This window comes from Thalassophryne amazonica, chromosome 11 (genome assembly GCF_902500255.1).
Source record: "Thalassophryne amazonica chromosome 11, fThaAma1.1, whole genome shotgun sequence".
NCBI classification, from domain to species: Eukaryota; Metazoa; Chordata; class Actinopteri; order Batrachoidiformes; family Batrachoididae; genus Thalassophryne; species Thalassophryne amazonica.
In genome coordinates, this window is record NC_047113.1 from 27,997,999 (window position 1) to 28,021,678 (window position 23,680).

Sequence of the window (23,680 nt, forward strand, 5' to 3'; positions counted from 1 at the left end):
AAAGACAACAATGTGTAGCCAAAGACATAGCGGCTTTAGAACAGGATATAACCAACTGGATAGACTGCCTGGAACCAGTCAGTCGCACTCGATCTGGAAGACAGTATGGAGCCCCCACAGAAGAAGAGGAGGACGAAGACCTCATATGCCCATTGGTGGTTAGAAATGGTCATCATGTGTATACCCCATGGAGCTGGACAGACATGGTGGGGCTGGCCAACAGGCTGCCAGACATCACCCAAGGAGCTGGGAGATGGATAACTGCCTTAGAAGAGGGCACTGCAGGGGTAACCTTGTCTTTAGGTGACATAAAAGCCTTGCTAATGCATGTCATGGGAAACATGACACTGAAGAATTAGCAGGAAAGGTTGGACTAACACAAATGATGGGCACTAATCAACATGATGAAGTCCCCTTTAATCGCTATAGAAACTCCATGTGGGAAGGACTGAGAAGAAAGTACCCTGAGGTCTTGGATCCCTCTAAATTGGATGATGAGGAGTGGACACCTGAAGAGTGCCCAAAGAAGTTCCTGCACCGATTCCAGAAAAGATGGGCGGAGGAAACAGGAAATGCATGGAACCATTCTCCAGCAGCTGAAATCCTGTTTAAAATAACTGTAAAAAAGGCTCTACCAGATGAGGTTCAGAAAGCCCTAGATGGAGTCGTGGGACTATCGAAAATGAATTGGGCTTTATACTCTGAGCATATTTGTCACCATCTTGAAATCTACAAGAAAGAAAAACAAAAAGAAGAAGATGCAGCAAAATCCCTGACGAAAAAATTGGTGCAGATGCAGTTGGGAGAGCTAACCAAAGTCAAGAAAGAAAAAACAAAGACCCAGGCACCAATGATGACCCCTGTTCCTTCTGAGTCGGCAAGCCTAGGCCCTACGGCAAACACTGCTGCCACCATACAGGCACCTGTGGTAACAGCCACACAGAGCCCCCAAGGAGCAGCAGGGAGCACTGCTGCAGGAGAAGTCTCGGCACCAGTGGAGCATCACTATCACTACCATAGCACTGGCACACCCGGAAATGGACCCACCTACAGTCATGGGTGGAGAGGAGAGTCACGGAACTTTCCAGGTCAAAGAGGAGGGTGGCGAAGAGGATCTCGCCAACCTTCATTTGGAAGCAGATTCCAGAACTCAGCTCCCAGGAACAGTCAAGCGGGACCGCCTATGGGACCAACACCCCCAATAGGGGATCAACCCTCTAATGAGTGTTGGAGCTGTGGACAACCTGGACATCGAATGAGAAATTGTCCGGCCCGACCTTGGGTTGGACCCTCTGCCTATTGGCAATAGGGAGGCCTAGAGAAGACAGAGGGGGAAACGGTGGCATTGGCTATTTTGATGATACCTAAGGAAGAGCCAACCGTCACTGTTAATATACAAAACAGAGATTTCCCTTTCATGGTGGATACAGGGGCAACATACTCTTGCATAGGGAAAATGGGCGCTCATCTCCCCCTCTCTGGGTCTGTAATTAAGACCATCGGCTTCTCTGGGAAGACTCAAATAATACCGTTTACACGCCCACTTCCTGTAACGATTGCAGGAAAAACAATTGAAGCACCCCTGTTATACTCACAAAATACACCTGTGAATTTGCTGGGAAGAGACATTTTATGTAAGCTACAAACCCAGATAGTGTGTACCCATCAAGGACTGCAAATACACTTTCCTGACGAAGCACTCGCCAACATTATGGTGCTTATGGACATGGAAAACAAGGTCCGACCTGTGCAACCCATGGTATACTGGCTGAAGTTACAACCAGAAAATTCAATCTTCAACTGGAATGGGAAAAATGGAAGCCCTGGGCAGAACAACACTATGAAGCAGTATGTACATCTAGTTTACCTTTACATGTCACCCTGATGTTCGATGCCAAACAAGAACAAACTGACTATGCATGCTGCTGGGATGCATTGATGAATCAACGGCTGTTTCACATAACCACCACAGAAATTTATTTAGGCCCCCAAGGGGCCGCAGCTTCTGTCAAGCTAACTTCAGCTGAACAACAATGGTATCAAGTGCCGAATGCCACGCCTCATGTGACCCTTTTAGTCTCAGAAAAGTACGAATCCCATGACCTAGGTCCAATGGTAAAGACAGCCTCAGAAGTTGAAGAATGGCAAAACATGGAAAGTCCACAAGTACATCTGTCAAAAGACCAGCAGTTTATACGAATTAATTTAAAAGTAAATGATGAGGCTATAGCTCAAAAAAGTGGAGCTCAATCCTAGACCAGAGGGACAGATGGTGTTATCGGCCCAACAAGAGAAATTGTTAGAGCAAATACCACCAGTGGTGTGGTCCAAAAGCAAAACGGATGTAGGACTAGTAAAAACAGCCTTACCAGTAAAAATAAAAGTAAAACCGGGAGCAAAACTGCCTCACCAAAGGCAGTATCCATTAAAACCTCAGGCTATTGAAGGCATAAAACCAGTAATTAAGGGACTAATGGCAGCTGGAGTTTTAATAAAAACTGCAAGCCCATGCAATACTCCTATCTATCCTATCCCTAAAAACAATACCAAAGAGTATCGGCTGGTACATGATCTGCGTCCTATTAATGCAATAATAGAAATGGATGCACCTATAGTACCTGATCCGCATACTATACTATCAAGCATCCCTGCTGGAGCAAATGGTACACAGTAATCGATCTGTGTTCAGCCTATTTCAGTGTGCCTGTGCACCCAGACTCACAACATTTGTTTGCATTCACATTTCTGGGACAACAGCTAACGTATACACGGCTACCTCAGGGACTGAACCTGTCCCCAGCCATCTTTAACAAAGTCCTGGCTGAAGATTTACAACACCTTGATATACCCAGTACATTGGTGCAATATATGGATGATCTCCTTATTGCATCAGAGACTCAAGAACAGTGTGAAAAAGATTCATTAATTGTATTGCATGCATTGGCAGATGGAGGTCATAAAGTAAGTAAGGACAAATTGCAGTTCTGCAAACAACAAGTAGAATACTTGGGAAGACAGTTGTGTGGGACCACGCGATGTATAGCCCCAAGCCAAGTGGAGGCTATAATCAAGGCTCCCAAACCCCAAACAGTGGGACAGATGCTTTCATTCCTTGGGATGGCAGGGTACAGTCGGCCGTGGATTTGTGATTATGCTATAAAAACTGCACCTTTGCGTGCCATGATTAGAGCAGTGGGGCAAACAAGCAATGCAGCTCTCCTCGTCTGGACAGATGAGGCAACGGGAGCTTTTGAGGCCCTAAAAACAGACATGCAATCTGCTCCCGCGTTAGGTAACCCAGATTATGGGAAACCTTTCCATTTGTATGTTACTGAAAAAACTGGATATGCTTGTGCTGTACTAATGCAGGAAACAAATGAAGGAAAACAACCATTGGCCTATTATAGTACAAAGCTTGACAACATTGAAACAGGATTGCCACCATGCTATCAGGGTCTAGCAGCAGCTGCTTTTGCATTTCAAAAAGCATCATCCATAATCATGGGACATGCAGTAACGTTGTACACGTCGCATCAGTTACATGCCCTGCTAACCAGTCAACGTTTTGTCTTAACACAAGCTAGACGCACTGGATATGAAGTTGTGCTGTCCGCTCCAGAAATAACAATACAACGTTGTCACACGGTGAATCCCGCCACCAAATTGACCACACCGTTAGATGGTACTCCACATAACTGTGTGGCAGAGACAGAGAAATTTTTGAGAGCCAGAGAACATTTGTATAATCACGCCATAGATGCAGATCTAACCCTGTTCGTGGATGGCTCATGCTTTCGGGATGCCGCGGGATTGCATGCGGGTATGGGGATTGTTAAACTAAACACGGATGGCGAGACCTTTGAATTACTGGAGTCCCAAGGAATTGATCAGCCTTGTTCAGCCCAACTGGCAGAAATCAAAGCCTTAACTATGGCTTGCCAGATAGCTAAAGATCAACGTGTTAATATCTACACAGACTCAGCCTACGCTTATGGCGTATGTCATGTACATGCAAACATTTGGAAACAAAGGGGATTCCTGAGAGCAGATGGCACCCCTGTCACTCATGGAGAAGCGATTTCCCAACTGTTACAAGCTCTCCAATTACCATCTGAGGTAGCCATCATTAAATGTGCAGGTCATCAAAAGAATAATAACATCATAGCTCAAGGTAACAACTTAGCAGATGACGCAGCTCGCAAAGGAGCACAAGGAGAAAATATGTTTCCCCTGCTAACAATCCAAGATTGTGCCCCACTGGTTTCACTTGACGCACTGATAGTGGCTCAAAGTAGGGCCAGTGGAGAAGAAAAACGAATGTGGGTTAAACAAGGCGCTATTGAGACACGCAGTCAGGGGCCAGCGGACAAGCTGTGGCGCAGTAGTCATGGACATTTTGTGTTACCCACCAATTTATTACGACATGCAATCATTAGGGCCCATGGACCCGATCATTGTTCGCGAGTCCAAATTATGAACAAACTAAAAGCTGTCTGGTGGTCACCATATATGGCAGCTACAGTGGACCGTTTGTTGAATGAGTGTGAGGTATGTGCACAGTACAATGTCCGGAAATCATTCACAGCCCCTTTAGCCCACATTCCGGTCCCTGATGGGCCATTCAGACATCTTATGATGGATTTCATAGACATGGGAGCTGAAAACCGAGTTAAACGAATGAGATATGTTTTGGTAGTGATATGCAGATTCAGCCGATGGATTGAGGCAGTAGCCTCTGCAAATCAAGACCATAAAACGGTAGCCAAATTCTTGTGCCGAGACGTCTTTCCAAGATTTGGCATTCCAGATACTATCTCATCTGACAACGGTAGGGCTTTTGTAGCCAAGGTTACACAAGAAACATTCAAACAATTGGGTATCAAACAGAAGTTTGGGTGTGTTTATCACCCCCAATCAAATGGGGCGGTGGAACGGGCTAATGGCATTTTAAAGAACAAACTAGCAAAAATCATAGCAGACAGCAATGGCAAACTAACCTGGCTGGATGCGTTGCCGCTTGCTTTATTGTTAATGCGCTCACAAACTAACCGACTAACCCATTTGACACCATTTGAAGCTCTTACAGGTCGGCCGATGCCTATTCCATACCTGAGAGGACCCTACGAAGGACCAATCGCTGGAGCAGCTACAAGACGAATGGCATAATTATCTGAGACAGTTAACCCAAATACACAAAACTATCTTTTTGCAGGTCAAAGGTGCTACAGAAGACAGAGAAGCAGAGATTCCACTCGAAAATCAGAGCATCCAGCCTGGTGATCTGGTTTACGTCAAGGTGTTCAAAAAGAAGTGGGACAGGCCCCGCCGAGAAGGTCCTTTTAAAGTTATTCTTGCCTCACGTACAGCAGTCAAAGTAGACGGTAAGGACACTTGGTTTCATTTAAACCACTGCTGTAGGGTTGGTGGCCCAGCGCCCCTGCGGCCTCGGCAAGCTCGTCTTGGCAGAGCCACCGGGCCAAGGGGGGAAGCAGGAGAAGCCAGAGACCCTACAGCAGCACCGAGGGAAGGCCACGCCTCCCTGCAGCCAGGCGAACACTGGCCAAGGCGCTCACAGAGACTGATTGAACAAAGACGACGCACAGCTTCAGAGAGTAGTGGATCCCTGTCAGATAGAGCAGCGACAGACTCAGATGCAGACTCAGAAACAACTGGAGACGCAGGCCAACAGACAGACAGAAATACAGACCGACAGATAGACAGGCCACAGGAGACATCAGACTCGGACAGCAACTCAGTAGATTTACCGACAGAAGAACCGCAGGAAGTACAACCCAGACAAAGCACAGATACACCACACATCCCTAGTGACAGCTCATCTAGTGACGGCTCACTTAGTAGCACATCTAGTAGCACATCTCAACAGTCATCAGAGCAATGATTAAGGAATTATTCAAGGGATTGACAATACTACTGGTGGTCAGTATGGGAGAGAATAGACATCCAAAACATACAACGGACTGTGCCGTGGCCATGGCCGCAATAGCAGCTAAACAAGGCATTCTAAACACAGGAAAAACATATAATTTGGTATACATTAAATCAAAAGCCTACAAGAACATAGGAATACAGGGAAAGCTGGGGGATTACATATTAGGCGAAGCCATTAGCATCAAATGTGAAGAGGAGGGAACACTCAACATAGAGGTAATTTGTGATAAAAGAGGATGCAGGGAAACCAAGCAAGACGTAACTGTTACAGTACATGAAGCCACAAAATGGGTAAAAATCAAACCAAGGAAAAAGAGGACAATTAGAAGCCTAGAAACAAGCAGTCACTTAGGGAGATGGGATCCCAGTACAGACCTAGCCCGCACACAAGGGTTGAAGACCAATTTATTTTACCAATGGTTGAAATTTTCGGCTAGGCAGATCAGTGAAAAGCCTTGCATAGCCTGTCACCGGAAAGGTGTGATACCTCAGGCTAAACCCCTACCTGATATCAACAACTGTTATAGGAGTCCCCAACATAACTCAGACCAAGCAGAATGCTATACACAATGTGTTATGAAAATGGCAGTAGGTGATGAAAAATATGCTGCCGACAGTAAACTTTGTCCAGTGCCTCTAAGTACAGAAGGAACCGTTCCACCTATGATTAAAATAGAGAAAGGGATGATACACCCATTCTGTATAGCTAAAGGCTTAGTAGCACAATACATAAGCGATTGGCAGGTAGGGACGACCCAGCCAAAACACCACATACAGTGTATGCAAAAGCAGCAAGAATACAAACCGGCCAAAACAGCATGGAACATTACCGTCTGTCACACCCTGCCAGCAGCAGCCATACAGTGTGAACAAATAGTACCGGCCACAGGGGGGTCTGTAATTGGACTGAATCTCACCCATGCTTCATGGGTATCTACTCCAAATTTAGCTAAGGGAACGGTACCCTTAGCTGACATCTTTTGGATATGCGGACAAAAAAGGAAACTCCTGTCATCGCTGTCCCCGAATTGGAAAGGCCTTTGTGCTCCTGTGATGCTCACAGGAGCAATAACAGTAATTGAAATGCCAAATGCAATACAGCCCATGCCACAGAAACTTCGTAAGAAAGAGGAATAATGACGTTTAAAACAGACTACAACATCACAGTAAGAAACGGGATACCAGAAGGGATACCCCGACAATTAGAAGCCATAGACAGTAGCAGAGTTAAAGCAGATGAAGATGCGGATAAATGGGGATGGGTATTGGCTCTGTTCGGGGTTACTCCAAAAATCCGTTCTAGGTTCCAGGAGGTGCAGTGGATTAATTACTTGTGGTATAATCAGCAAAGATACCTGAACTGGACATTGGCAGCAGTAGGAGCCTTAACCGAACAACTGCACGCCACCTCGCTAATGACAATGCAAAATAGATTAGCTATCGAGATGATGATGGCTGATGAACAAGGAGTTTGTATTATGATCAAAGCCACCGAATGTTGCACAGCTATTCCCATGCGTACAGGGGAAGACGGAAATTTGACAGAGCTCTTAATCACACTTGAAGAGATGCAACAGGAACTGTTAAGTAACTCCATAGGAGGGAGAAATGAAACTGACGATTCTGGATACATTGTAGGGAATGGAATGAATATTGGCCCACTGTTTTCACTGTTTGGGACTCTGAGGAGAGGGTGGATATCATGGAAAGACTGGTTATACCAGATAGGTGTAATTTTGGCACTAACAGGGGTGGCGGTCTTGCTGGTAATATGTTGTGGTATTCCCTTGATAAAATTTCTGGTCAATAAATTGATTTCATCCACAGTAGGACAGCTCCCACTGTTAGCCATCCGAGCCCTAGAAGAAAGCACAAACGAAACAGACAGAGAACCAGAATATATGGAAATGGATGAAATACCAATTATCCTCCCCGACAGCCCCAGCTCCCTAATATTGTGGCGTACACCCCAGATAGGGAGGACTGGGATGGACCGTGCTTGGTGATATTGTAGACGAGGAAGAAGACATGCACGCACATTTACATTCACACACATGCACCCACAAAAATGAGGGATAGGATAGACAATATCTGAAAGAATGACATGGAGCTGTAATAATGAACGTATATGTATATTACTAGGACACAGGAGTATGGCTGAGAGACCAGACTCCCCTGATCAGGGACCTATGCCTGATCTGCCTCTATCAAGTCTGATTGGACTCTCAGAACTGTTTGGAGAAGAGGATATACAGGAGGGATGGTCGAGACATGATTGGTCGCCACAGCCGCCTTCCATCTAGCAGCTAAACCAGTTGGCAACAGAAGGATCTTCATCGTTCCAGCACCTGGCGATGACGGCTTCACAGAATCTGCCTGCAGCAAGAGTCGGCCCGAGGACTCCACCATCACCTGAAGGACCCTTTGGACTCAGGAACACACCCCTTCCGCAGATGCCATGGAGACAGTCACATGTGCCAGTGGCAACGATACCCTCCAGGGGAGACAGCCAAGGTCGGCCATATGCAGCAACTGCCCGAGTGCATCCTAGACCCAATTCACTGCTAGGACCTGTCCCCAGCTTTCCACCCCCAAGGCAGGAGAGATATTCTGATCAGCCCAGTACCTCTGGAGGAGGATCAGCAGGGGTGGACCTTAGTGAACTCACCCACCAGGACAGAGGGGAGCTTTGTACAGGCTGCTAAATGCCCAGAGTGTCCCAACCACTTGCCTGTGTGACATCAACAATACTCCCCCCACACACGAAATGCCTTCCCCCTTGTACTTCCTGTCCCCTGGACTGCACAACCTTAATCTGGTCATGGTCACCCCACAGGACATGGCAATCTTGGTTCGAGAGCTTCGTCTTCCACAAGAGTCTGTTCCAAAAACCTTGGAGCAGCTCCTGCCCCTCACAAATCACATTCCCCATGAGCTATTTGAGGAAATCATGCCACAACTAAGTCAGACAGCTGCATACCTGTTCAGGATACACCGTGACAATGCCAACATCTCTTGTGCTCAGGAGGGCCTCCATACTCAACTGTGTGGTCTTCAGTCTAGTATGGACATGCTAGCCAGCATGATGGAGCATATGGAAAGGGAGCAGCTAGGACTGGCCACCACCACCCTGAATGTGGGCAAGAATTCTCTGGGGGCCCTGTACAACCTGGCCAAGCAGCACAAGGAGCTGGAAAGATCCATCAGAGAACTGCACGACTGTCTGAAAGCCAGAATTCCTGATCCTTCCCCCACTACCCCTGAAAGGCCAACCTCCCCATGTTCCCCAACTTCTCCCAAAACTTCAGATGCTGAGTAAATGCTGAGGAGCGCGGACTGACGTAATGGCACTGAACACGGACTATGATCTTGGTTCTTGAGTTTGAATTGCGGACTGGTTTCAGAAATCTGAGTGTAAATAAAACAAAGAAGGATATATGTTAGTAACGAAAGTTGGGTAAATGTCTGTCCTTACCATCATCTGCGTAACACAGATAAAGCTAAATGCATACACATAGATATCACATTGCAAAGTTATAAAAAGGGGACCCTTACACGGCGTGTTTGTACATTTAGTAGTAAAGATGCACCATAGGGACCCCTTTTTCTTAAATTATAGCATGCCTCAAGAGACATGCATCGCCTAAATTTGGCATCTGGCCAAAAAGGGCATTAGAAAACAAGCTGAAAAAGAAGAAAAACAAAGTGGAGAATGTTGAGAAATGGCCTATAATGAAAACCATTATATGATTGACTAAGGCAAATGACTTAAGGACGGACATGAAGGGAAACCATTTATTGTGTTTTATCATTTAATTAGACATAGCTGCGCTAACCTTAGAATAGTTTCTTGATTGGTCGACTAAATAGTGGTAACGTAGGCGTTATTTGATGCATTTAAGTAATACATGTGTGACTCTTTAACAAAATAATATGCAGAACCAAGTATAATGGGTTGGAGCCTCTGGTTGAGTGAGACAATAGATGCCAGAAGATAATTGGTTGCACTGATGTCAATGTAAAGCCTTTACTTTGCCATGATTAAGAGGTTGCTGTAACTTGTTTTATGTGGCCATTTTAAGTGCCTTGAATTACACTAAAACTCAATGTTTGAATGTCACCTTGCGTTGATATAATCCAGCTAATTGATCACCTTGTGCCTTAGTATGTAGGTTCACCTGCACTTACACTTAAATATATTTACCGTGTGAAGTATCACTGATATTCATATCCGCACCAGAGTTATCAGTAAGTCGAGTGATGTGTTTTTCTTTTTTATTGCAATGCACAAATGAGGATGTCTTGTCAGTACACAACCCAAGAGTATAGTTGATGTAATGGGACTCTTTCGAGTCCCAGAGGAGGGACTGTAGAAGAATTTTTAGGTCCATATTTGAACTGTGATGAACTATCAAGTGTCCTGATCCGAACTGTATGTCCTCTGGTTGAACTAGCAGGTGTTCAACCCAAAAAAAGGGCTCTATTAGTCATTCAGTCTGTCAGGGGCTTTCCAAGGCCTTTTAGGTACTTTCCCGCAGGCCACGTGCAGGGGCCTCAGGCCAGCTGCACGTGTGGCTGAGGCCACGTGCGGAGGGGGCCTCAGGCCAGCTGCACCTGTGGCTGAAGGTCTTTTAAAAAAAATCAGTTGTAAATCCTTCATGTTTTAATGGGAGCGTTTGTCACATTGAAATAATGGCCTAACACCTGCTTAGGGTTCACTAGAGGACGCTTCCAATAGAAAACCATGTCTTAGGAATGAAATAAATACAAAAGTTGAAGGAGGAGCGATGCCCGCGGGTCTCCAATAAATAGATGAGCGCGGTTGTCATATTCAGTCTCTCTAGAGGACTCAGTTTGTCTAAGCTTTGTGTCGAAGGCTTAAATAAACTTAAAAACTCTGTGCATTTTATCTTGCTTAAGGCTGAATTATTCTAAAGTGTTGTGTCCTTTTTCTAGCATATCACTTGCAATTAGTTTGTGTTATCTAAAAGACGACATCCTGAGAAGACCAAAAAGACGAGCCGCGACACATTCATGCTCATTACGAGCACATGTAACCTTCTAACCACAACTACACTTAAAAGCAACTAGTTTTCCTCTTTAAAAAGACAACAAGATGAGTGGTAAACATCCTGAAGACTAACTAGTCCAGTTATTTTTTTTATTAAAATACTGTAAATAACATAGGTAAGAATGAAATGGACAGAAGTGAAGGTCAAACTAATAAATTTGTGATGCCAAACAAATTTTCATGCCAATTTGCTAAAAACTGTAAAATCTGGTCATATTCCTGTACCTGTTCTGGAGGATAAGCACTGCTGCAGCAGTTTGACAGCATCCTTGCGGCCCTGTTTAGCTGCCTGAACCAGCCAAGTGACCGCGATGCAACTGTTCAGCTCCTCATCTTGTTCTTTCGCCAAAGCCAGGAAATAACGGCCCATCTGGATGCAAATACACACACATGACTCACAACCTTTAATTCTGGTAAATGTGTGCTAAAATAGCATTTCATAGTAATTTGCATACTCGTATATGTGTTTTCAGCACACCATATGGCTGTTAAAGTGTTTTGGGATTATTAAGTAATCTGTGACACTGGCCTTTGTCTGTGCTTTAGCATCTCCTGCCTTTGCACTCTGCTCCAGCTCATCAAAACTGGCATCTTCATCTGCCTCCACTGGAAGCAAACAGAAAAGATCCACAAATTAGGACTTTAATGTGGAGTATGCAAATGTGGACGCCATTTTTTAAATTAGATTTTCTTATAAATAACATCAAAATAAACCAAATATTTATAGTATAAATGGATTTGGTTTTCCTTTTTTTTTGTTGACATCTTAAGTTCCTCATTTTTAACATACTGTGTACATGTGGCTGCTAATTAAGAATAGGCATGTTAAAACAGTCCACAAGAGTCACCCCCACCAGCTTTGTGCCAGTTAGTGACCCGTGTGAGAAAACATCAGATGCTTCCAAAAACAGCTCCCCTCCTAAGACAGTCACACTGAAACACGTCGAGTTAAATATCTTTTTTCATATGAAACCTTCTGCTGCTCACAAAAATAGTCATTCCCAAAAATGAAGGCATCAACTTAGTTTGCCCTCAGATACAGTCAAGTAAATCTTTCCTGTCATACAGTGTATATACCAAGAAAATCACAGGAGTAGCAAAGGTTTTAGAAGCAATTTTCAAGAATCAAAAACACCCACATGATGTAAGTGATCCTACTGAAGCAGGCAGCTCTGCCGAGAAGGAATAAGAAGAGAATCCGATATCTTCCATCAGAGGCCTGATATATTCCAACACGTTGGCCCTAAAATAACTGTTTGTTTACACACAGTCAATAGCAACTGCTGGTGTCCAAGAGTTTCAGTGGAGCAGGCATCCGATCCAAATCGAAACAGCTACGACAAATGCCAAATTAGTATTATTTTGTATTTTTCAGAAGACGGGCCCATGTCTAATGAAAAAAAAGAAGAAGCTGTGATTCAAGAAAAAAAAAGATGTAATGCAGTAATACGTGACATTTAGATATCTTATTTACTTGCAGGCATGTAGAAAATTACAATATGATCTTCTGAGTAGAGCTCCAAGTCATTCTTACTATGTGAACCACCCAAAAGGATATAGTTAGTGGGAACTAAACACTGTTAAAAATTGTCTGTGAAAACAGAACGGCAATACTGGGTTTTCTCAAGTCAGTAAAAATGGACTGGTAAAAGAACTGCATCTATACAGTGCTCTTCAAACAAGACCAGCTGTTTCACATGTTGTGGAAAATGCGCAGAGTTGTCACGGTCACGGAGACACAACACTTTGTGCTATGCCAGACAGGCTGTCTCATGGAGAAACGGCAAACAAAACTGTAAAGTTGTGCTTTTGTTTTAGTAATTAAACTGGAAAAGTCAAAAGTCAGATTTCAAAGCTCACCTGGTTCAACTGCAAGTGAAGACAAAGGGGGGGTCGGGGGAGCTCCACTTAAGGATCCAGGTGGATAAGTCCCGTTAGAGGCTGCATTGAGTTGAGACCAGCCTACCTGAGAGAGGTTCCGGATGGGCTGGTGAAGAGGGGAGGCAGGTGGTGTGGAAACGGAAGAGGATCGAGTGGGGGAAGCCTGAAAGGATGTGGCTGAACCAGAGGAGAGAGAAGATGCAGGCGTGGTGGGAGGTGTTGGCATTGAGAGTTTAGGCTTAGGCTGGTCTGACGTTGGTGTTGAGGAAGCCTTCTGAGATGAAGACGGCTGCCTTGTTGTCGTGGGAGATGAGGAACTGGGTTTTGAAGTGCAGGTTGCTGACGGCTCCATGGCTGAAAAACAGCATCAGACACACACCAGGGGTGGGGGTCTCAATACATCACAGCCACAATTATGTTTCTCAATATTTTAAAAGAATAAAAACAAATAAAATTTTAATGAGCCTTCACCAAAAAATGTACTCATTCACATAAAATTAATATAACATACTATGATTTCTACACACTGAAGCAAAGATTGATTAAAAATGTAAACAATCAATTAATTTTATAGATATTTTAGTCTATGAAGGCGAAAGTTCCATTTGCAGGAAATGAAGATTTAAAGTAAAATTTAAAACTGTGAGGTACAGCACTCGTGAGAGCAGATATCTACCCGAGGCTGAAAGTTCTGGACGTCCAAGTAGATCAACATAAAAATGGATTTTTGGACAGTCAGTAACACAATTTTTTTTTTATGTCTGCATTTAATTTTATATTATAAACCATCAACCACACTGTATTTCAAAATGGCAACATTCTATTTACTTTTGAATGGGCATCTCAATCATTATCAAATTTTTCAGCTGATATAATATATATATATATATATATATATATAATATATATATATATATATATATATATATATATATATATATATATATATATATATATATAGGGGTAAAGCACCTTTGTCTGATGTTGTTTCTTTGGTATTTAAAATGTGTTTAATATGGATACCATAGAAAGTTATGAAGAGCTTTATAATGTTGTAGACCACATCGGTATACTAGGTACAACATAGCTCAGGTGTGGCGGTGAAGCACTTATAAGTGTATAAGTGTGCTGTTTCCAGAGCGGAAACAAACCCGGTTCAAGGCCACCCCTGTCCATTCTCCATGTCATATAGAGTTGCATCAGGAAGGCCATCCGGTGAAAAACGGTAAATCAAGATGCAGATCCACCTCAGATTTGCTGAAAAAATATGCAAGAAGCTGAAGGGACTTACTATACTCGGTACCAACCTTACATAGCCCATGGCCCCATTATCAGCACAGAGAAAATTTGAAATTGTCAGTTAAATTAATAGAAAAGAAAACCTATAGCTGCCTGGATGTCACCTAACTGGATAAAGATTTTCTGATCAACATACCCCAGCACATCAAGATCAGTTACCACTCCTCCATCATCACTCTCAGCACTCGTGTCCCAAAAAGGTTGAGTTGTAAGTCCAGTTTTCACAATGACAGCAGTCCTTCCCACAACTCCAAAACCAGAGATGTAAAACTCCGGCTTCAGAAAGTAAAAGTCCAGCCACATATTTGTTCCATCTTCCTAATAAACCACCTGATAGTAATTATTTTAGCTCTTCAGGCAGGTGGATAAGCTAATTAGTGAGATCACCTGTTTTTGGTGCACAGTTAAAAGTAACACATAGTAGGGTTTTTACTTTCTGAAGCCGGAGTTTCACATCTCTGTCCAAAACTGCCATCAAACTTAAGATGACATGACCATGAAACTACCTACAGGGAGGACTAGACACTGACAGCCCGGTGCAAGAACAACAATCTCATCCTCAACACAAAGAATCAAAAGAAATCATAAAGACTTCAGGAAGAAAAAAAACAAAAAACACAACACCATGATAGTCAGTGCATCAACGAGGTTTTAAGTTCCTGGAAGTGCACATTCCTGGGAGTGGACCAGTTGTCTGTCTGGGTGGTTGCAATCCAGGACCCAGGGTGTTGTGGAGGCGGCAAAGAGCAGCACCAGCACATGCACTCAGGCTTGATTTGGAGTGCACATCACTGAGGACCTCATCAAGAAAGCCCAGCAAAGACTGTTCTTCCTGAGGACCAGGAGATGCAACAGGCTTCCCCAGACCTCCTGCCTGAGAGGACTGTCAGCTTTCCCCTCCTAAAGCAGGGCGACATCCACTCGAGTAGTCTCCTCAAATGTGGCACAGACAGAGATCCCTCACACCCTGGAAGCCACCTCTTCACCACCCTCCCCTCAGGTAGACTGAGATCTCCCAGCACACGCACAAACAGGTTGCGGTACAGCTTCCCCCCCCCCAAGTCTGTGGACAGGCTGCAGAAAATCACAACAGCAGCACCCAGTGCAATAAACGACGTTGTGCAATAACGGGCTGTCATATCTTGCATCTATTTTATTTATCCTGGTCTTTTAATGCTGCAAACTAGATTGCTCCAACTAAGTTTTGTTGTACAACCTGCGGTGATAATAACGATATATTTATCTATAACTAAACATCGCTGATCTGTGATGGTCTCAGATATCTTAATTCCTTTTTGGGCTCAGACTATATATAACTTATTCCACGTGGACTTCATTTGGTTTAGTTTAGCAGTGTGTGCTGCAATGTGAAAGTGACATACGTGAAGTGGAATGAAAAAGCGTCATAGCTTCAATTCCAGCAGCAACACTCCAGTCACACCGATGTACCCGGTGTCAGGGGCCACAATAACAGACTTATAAACACGTTACAGTGCATATAAGACAGCAAAATAGTCTTTATACAGTGAAAATGTGAATAATGCGGCATAAAGAGACAATATGCCAGGTTTTAAATGCTAATACTAGCATGCTTGATAACTAAATATATTTTCCACTCACCTCTAAGAGTCGAACCAGAACACCTGTTATTTTTAAACCGCTGAGGAGGAAAAAACTTCCGGAAATATCTTAGATTTAATCACTTTGGGGGCCCACACCGCGAACTCTGCGCTGCTGCGATCAAACTCCAAAACACACAAAAATAAAAACCAGGCTCATCTTCTACATCTTCTGATTGGACGCCGCTGATGACTCGCTTATATGCAAACATTCGGATTGGCGGAAAAAGTAGGAAGTATGTCATTCTTGTCAGTCGAGAATAATCGACTGCCGATTAAATCAATATTCTGTTCTTTTCTGTTCCCACGACGTAATGATAAGTTTCTACCAGAAGATGGCAATAAAGTATTAAAATTATTTTAAGAAATGTAATTCTTAAATTAAAGGCGTTAACTTGGCAAGGTTGTGACTAATTTAAACTTTAATAGTAACACGTATATGAACGATTTAGAAAGTAATATTTGAGTTTTACTGTACTGCATATGATTTTTTTTCCCATTACCATTGACATTACACTGAAGGACCCCAACTCCAACCTCAAAAAATCAATTTACTTGAACTATATAATATTAGAAAGTAGAAAATATTAGAAAATAGTTAAGTGTTTTGCCCAGTCAACAGGCACAAACCCTGAAAGTGTTCAGTTTATTTACTGAAGATTTTATTTGCCACTGGCACATCTTGGGATAATTCAGGGGTCTCCAGTGACCTCGCCTCCCCCTGTCTCTCTTATCCTGTGCGTCCGTTGATTTGAAAGAAGTTTTTTTACCAGTTACTTAAATTTAAATACAATTACCCTGAGGGCTAAACCACCGCTCAGAGATTTATTAAACAGAATTAAAATGTCACAGAATTTAATAGAATTCAAGTTTTACAGAATGAGTGAAATAGATTAAATCATACCCAGAAGTTCTGAGGGTCCCAGGAGCTGAGCGCTTCCAACCAGGCGTCTGGTGTTCCAGCAAGCTCTCAGCAAAGAGGAACCCAGAACAGTGGGCTGGGCTCTGTTTTTATACTCCTGTGCTAATACAATGATTCATGCTAATCTTAAGGGTAGGGGTTGTCCTTCATCTGAGTGGTCTTCATCCCTCTGCTTCGTGGCATTAGTCCTGCCCATGTACGCCGTGGAGTCTTCTAGCTTCCTCTTTCTCCTAAACTGCCTAAACTGATAGGAAATTGTTTTGGGCCAGAAAATTGGTAACTGAAGGACTGCCAGCAAGTCTCATCACTGGGGTTATACCACAAGAATATTAGCACATCTCAAAATTGCACAATATTCTGACAAACAAGTCTAATCATACCCACATATCAAGTTTGGTCTCCTTATCTAAGTGTTTGTGGTCAGTACTGGCATCCTGTTCCATATGCTGTTTGCAACATATGGATGTTTCTCAATGTATCTTTCTGGGCCTCACTGAAAAAGGGACACATCACCTTTACAACACTTTAGAAATTATTATATAAGTAAATCATCTTTATAACAGCATGTTAAGAAACTAAACTAATACTTGAAGCAAAAGCAAATCTTAAAACAAAAGCAAATGTAATCATCAATCAATCAATCAATTTTATTTATATAGCGCCAAATCACAACAAACAGTTGCCCCAAGGTGCTTTATATTGTAAGGCAAGGCCATACAATAATTACGTAAAAACCCCAACGGTCAAAACGACCCCCTGTGAGCAAGCACTTGGCGACAGTGGGAAGGAAAAACTCCCTTTTACCAGGAAGAAACCTCCAGCAGAACCAGGCTCAGGGAGGGGCAGTCTTCTGCTGGGACTGGTTGGGGCTGAGGGAGAGAACCAGGAAAAAGACATGCTGTGGAGGGGAGCAGAGATCAATCACTAATGATTAAATGCAGAGTGGTGCATACAGAGCAAAAAGAGAAAGAAACACTCAGTGCATCATGGGAACCCTCCAGCAGTCTAAGTCTATAGCAGCATAACTAAGGGATGGTTCAGGGTCATCTGATCCAGCCCTAACTATAAGCTTTAGCAAAAAGGAAAGTTTTAAGCCTAATCTTAAAGTAGAGAGGGTGTCTGTCTCCCTGATCTGAATTGGGAGCTGGTTCCACAGGAGAGGAGCCTGAAAGCTGAAGGCTCTGCCTCCCATTCTACTCTTACAAACCCTAGGAACTACAAGTAAGCTTGCAGTCTGAGAGCGAAGCGCTCTATTGGGGTGATATGGTACTATGAGGTCCCTAAGATAAGATGGGACCTGATTATTCAAACCTTATAAGTAAGAAGAAGAATTTTAAATTCTATTCTAGAATTAACAGGAAGCCAATGAAGAGAGGCCAATATGGGTGAGATATGCTCTCTCCTTCTAGTCCCCGTAGTACTCTAGCTGCAGCATTTTGAATAACTGAAGGCTTTTCAGGGAACTTTTAGGACAACCTGATAATAATGAATTACAATAGTCCAGCCTAGAGGAAATAAATGCATGAATTAGTTTTTCACCATCACTCTGAGACAAAACTTTTCTAATTTTAGAGATATGCGTAAATGCAAAAAAAGCAGTCCTACATATTTGTTAATATGCGCTTTGAATGACATATCCTGATCAAAAATGACTCCAAGATTTCTCACAGTATTACTAGAGGTCAGGGTAATGCCATCCAGAGTAAGGATCTGGTTAGACACCATGTTTCTAAGATTTGTGGGGCCAAGTACAATAACTTCAGTTTTATCTGAGTTTAAAAGCAGGAAATTAGAGGTCATCCATGTCTTTATGTCTGTAAGACAATCCTGCAGTTTAGCTAACTGGTGTGTTTCCTCTGGCTTCATGGATAGATAAAGCTGGGTATCATCTGCGTAACAATGAAAATTTAAGCAATGCCGTCTAATAATACTGCCTAAGGGAAGCATGTATAAAGTGAATAAAATTGGTCCTAGCACAGAACCTTGTGGAACTCCATAATTAACCTTAGTCTGTGAAGAAGATTCCCCATTTACATGAACAAATTGTAATCTATTAGATAAATATGATTCAAACCACCGCAGCGCAGTGCCTTTAATACCTATGGCATGCTTTAATCTCTGTAATAAAATTTTATGGTCAACAGTATCAAAAGCAGCACTGAGGTCTAACAGAACAAGCACAGAGATGAGTCCACTGTCTGAGGCCATAAGAAGATCATTTTTAACCTTCACCATCATAAACATAACATACCTTTAATTTGGTACACACAATACACAATTCAAAAGCATTCAAACATATATTTCAAAAAGTATTTAAACATTGAGATATCGCATGGTAGGGGATCAAATACTTATTTGCAGCAGTAATATACAAATAAATTATTTTTAAAAAATCATACATTGTGATTTCTGGATTTTTTTATTTTTTTTTTTTTTTGATTATGTCTCTCACAGTGGACATGCACCTAAGATGAAAATTTCAGACCCCTCCATGATTTCTAAATGGGAGAACTTGCAAAATCGCAGGGTGTTCAAATACTTATTTTCCTCACTGTATTTTCCTCATTGTTATGACGCCGCCCACTCGCTCTCCTCGGGACGTGAACTCACAATCTCCGGCATGGAAGTCGGACTCTGTAATCAGAAGGCTAAAAGCCAGAACTTTGGCCTTGTGACCAGAGAATCCTTTTGAGCTGTTGGGAGAGAGGTTTACTAACTACATCTGCACAGCAACACCTGCTGGCCTCCGTTACATATTGATTACATGTTTAATAAGCATTAATAATTGTTGATCACTATGCGCATATGAATAATGTATCTTTCAACAGCAACAGACTCTATTAATATATAAATGATCACTTCCAAACCTTAGAACACACTCATAAATGTAGCAATATATTCTTGGCTCAATAGAAGATAAAACATAATACGATGATTCTGAATGGGGAAAAAAGTACAAATAGTTAATGCATATTTAAGCACATTTAGGATATATTCCTTCACATATACAAATTCTTATGCAGGGCTCTATTGGAGTCTATCAGTTTAAAAAAACAAAGGAAAGGTTCTTAAGACACTATACCCCAAGAAAAGAAGAAATATATAACAAAGTAGAAATAACTAAAAAAATAAGTTAAGTCCTGTGTGCTGGACTTAACTTAGTGCCACTGGACTGTGAAAGAAAGGGAAAAAAGAAAACTGTAAACAAGGAGTGTGGAGTGTCCTTGCCTCAAGTGGAGGAGTTTAAGTATCTCGGGGTCTTGTTCACGAGTGAGGGATGGATGGAGCGTGAGATCGATAGACGGATCGGTGCAGCATCTGCAGTGATGCGGTCGCTGTATCGGACCATCGTGGTGAAGAGAGAGCTGAGTAGGGGGGCAAAGCTCTCGATTTACCGATCGATCTACGTTCCGATCCTCACTTATCGTCATGAGATTTGGCTCATGACCGAAAGAACGAGGGGTGCCGCAGGGTGGCTGGGCGCTCCCTTAGAGATAGGGTGAGGAGCTCGGAGTCGAGCCGCTGCTCCTCCACATCGAAAGGAGTCAGTTGAGGTGGCTCGGGCATCTTTTCCGGATGCCCCCTGGACGCCTCGCTGGAGAGGTGTTCCGGGCACGTCCCACTGGGAGGAGGCCCCGGGGAAGACCCAGGACACGCTGGAGGGACTACATCTCTCGGCTGGCTTGGGAACGCCTTGGGGTTCCCCCGGAGGAGCTGGAGGAGGTGTGTGTGGATCGGGAGGTCTGGGCGGCTTTGCTTGAGCTGCTGCCCCCGCGACCCGACTCCGGATAAAGCGGAAGAAAATGGATGGATGGATGGATGGTAAACAAGGAACTAGTGGCATGCTTTACCAAAAATCTTGTCACAACGGATTGAAAAAGGATATACGTGCTGCATACCTAATTTTCACAGGTCAAAGGGGGTAAAAAGTTATGGGGGTCATATTGCACATTTCAGAGAGGTATATGACAGAAAAATCTGTCGGAAATGCAGGTAAGAACAAGTAAACCAGGAAGGCTGATTACAGGCAGACAAAAAAAAAAAATAAAATAAAAAAAAAAATAAAAAAATTAGAGACAATCAAAGTAAGCATGAGAACACAGCAGAAAAAGTGAGATAAGCTAAAGTTAGGAGAAAGAGCACGTACAAAGGGTGCAGAGAAAAAAAGACAGATGGGCTCAATAACTGCTAAACTGCAGCTGCATTGAAGCACTTATGTAAATGACTCTTGATTATTAGCTTAACACAATCCAATAGAGAAGATAAGCAGGACACTTATACTGGTTTTAGTCTTTGGAATGCACACATTCAATCTACATTAGGCAGTTTGTTGAAACGAGCTTAAATATACATGTGCACATGCAAATGCCATTCTTTCATCTAGAACAATGATCTCATTATGAGCTTAGATCTTCTCATTGTGCAGATACACTGGACCTGTATGAGACAGAGACTGATTTTTATGCCTGTGCATGTTAGTGCATGTGGGAGTATTGTGTTTCTGTGATCCTATTTAGGCCAAACTTGGTGGCATGGTTGAGGGTCTACAAAGGACAAAGTGATTTGATTTAGAGAAAACTTAAAGATCAAAGTTGCAGCACAAGGTTAAAATGTTGGTCCAATGCTTATATATAAAGGGATATTCAAAATTACTATTTTGAAGAACTGGTTAAAGAAACACCTGTGGTGATTATTAAGAGCCGCTTCACACAGTGTGAAGTTTGTTGATTACGGCAAAACAGTTCAAAATTAGTGCACCACAAAACATCACGCTGACAGGCAGGTGTGCACGAACCCAGTGTGAGAGGTCATGCGTGCGTCGGTGTCTTTCGAGCAGGAACAGTGCCAGGTGCAGCAGCACATGGCACCGCTTATATGAAAGAAGTGCAAACCAGCTGGTATGCGTGGAACCACATTGCGCCGCTTATGTGGAATAATTAAAAAAAGAAGAAAAAACACACCACCCGGGACGCAAACTCACGTCTTTCAAAAGCTCTGACTGACAGTCAGCAACTTTACCACTGAGCTACAGAGCTGTTCTTTGAAAGCTGCGGGAAGCTGCCTCATATCAGGAAGGACCTGGAAGTATTACCAAAAAATTAAAATCCCACACCATATAAAAACACAACATTTATCAAGCGAGCAATACAAATATGATCCGTCTGTTTTTCTGATGATGACCCATGGTCACTGACATACTGTCATGAAATGACATGAAAGAGAAGCAGTGTGCTCTGATCATGTCCACATCCACTAGTCAGGTGCATCCAGTCGCCTTGCGCGTGTCCTGTCCAACACGCGTGTCTTGTGGACGGCGCACCGCAGCATAGACACTGCGTCATGTGGAACAGACTCACGTGGGTGACGTGACGGTCAGAACGCCCGCTGCATGTTCTGATCTGACAGTCCGTTTCAACCTGGCAGGCTGTCAATGTCCGCTCCATGCGCTGGCTGCAGCTTGTCACCACCACTATATATGTTTTCATTTATGTTCACGTAAATACAGCAATCAGACACACGCGTCTCACAGTGGACAGTTGGTAGTCCAAGTCTGTCCAAACACAGTAGGTGTTGTGTAACTGGAATGTCCAGAATGACAGCTCACCACAGCTAATTCTGTCAGAAGCCACACCTCCTATCAGTTCTCAGCACACACACCAAAGCCACAGTCGTGTGGAACTTAGACAGATTTCTCTGCCAGTATGACAGTGGTCGTCTACAGTCTGCTGTCGTGTGAGGAGTGCGACTGGCCACACATTTTCTAAGTGCCATACGAGCGGTGTTAGATGTTCGTGCTTGTCACCTGCAATTTGGCCAGCACCTGCCGTGAGAGGATGTGATGGGGTCGCACAGCGCACACTTTGTCTTTCAGCCACTGGTGTGCCAAAATAGTTGTAGCAAAAGGTGTACAAGGTGTTAGAGGCAGGGACGATTTCACACGGTTTGCACACGATTCCTGCGTCATGTGCAATGAGGGCACACTTTGTCCAAACTTTGTACTATGTGTGAAGGGGCCCTAAGCACTAATATGAAATCATTGTATATTACATTTCTAATGGTCATATCACATCTATCCTTGGGTTACATCAAAAGGTCAAACACAGGGTCATTAGTGCCTATGACACAAAGTTTTGTTTAACCTGAAAAACTGATCCTGAATTTGCACCTTCACAATTACATGTAATTTAAAGAGTCATAAAATTAAATATGAAAACTATAATTAACTAAACTAAATATGAAATGCTTCCATTATAATGAATTCAAAAGGTAGAGGGCAAATCTGAATAAACTGAGAAAGCAACTCTATTCTTGCAATAAAACAAGAGGTGTGTATCATGCAGAACGGTGTCGCTAAATTAAAAGTATTAATTTGCATAATATTGTGTGAGATGTGTAAGGTGTTGCACTGTCTGACTTCTCTTCTAATTTACCATGATTTTAGAGGTGGGGTGGCAAGGGTGCAGGTGGGGTGGCAGCAGTGGGTTGAAGCAATGTGGTCTCTGTTCAGTATGCTTCTTTTCTGCTCTGTATCCCCTCTAGGAAGTGATGACTTATTCTAGCTTCAAAGTGACAGCATCTTTTTAAAATCTCTTTTAACCCTTTCCTATCAGTTGCAGTGATGACGTATTACAGAACGACACTACATGAAGCAGATTATTAAACCAGAACACAATAAATCCTCTCTTGTCTTCATCTTTAGGTAAATAGTTCCTCTATAACTTGCACGGTCTTCCCCAGCAATTGACTTGCAGAGGAAAACCTGAGGAGGCGGCGGTACGGTCGGTAACTATGGCAACTATCGGGTGATATGAGAATGGACATCAACAGAGGAGAAGACAAGTGTTTCCATAAGGAATGCAGCCCAGTATTCTAACCTTTGAAGTTTTTTTCTCCGCAGAGAAGTGGCCTGTAGCTTGTTCTGGTCATTAGTGTTGATGC

General features: G+C 43.1%; 1 protein-coding gene across 3 annotated transcripts in view; it reads right to left on the reverse strand.

Moving 5' to 3' along the window:
• Nucleotides 1–23,265, reverse strand: part of wfs1b (Wolfram syndrome 1b (wolframin)) — a 73,327-nt gene extending 50,062 nt beyond the window's left edge. For 2 of the 3 annotated variants that reach the window (XM_034181040.1, XM_034181039.1), the window contains exons 1-4: nucleotides 15,821–15,950; nucleotides 12,881–13,255; nucleotides 11,550–11,626; nucleotides 11,246–11,390 (exon numbers count right to left, since the gene is read on the reverse strand). In XM_034181040.1, the coding sequence (XP_034036931.1) occupies nucleotides 11,246–11,390; nucleotides 11,550–11,626; nucleotides 12,881–13,253 (595 nt within the window). In that variant the 5' untranslated portion in view covers nucleotides 13,254–13,255; nucleotides 15,821–15,950. Of the gene's footprint in view, nucleotides 1–11,245; nucleotides 11,391–11,549; nucleotides 11,627–12,880; nucleotides 13,256–15,820; nucleotides 15,951–23,172 lie in introns of those variants that run through there. The other variant, XM_034181041.1, reaches the window with a different exon arrangement.
• Nucleotides 23,266–23,680: the final 415 nt, after the last annotated feature.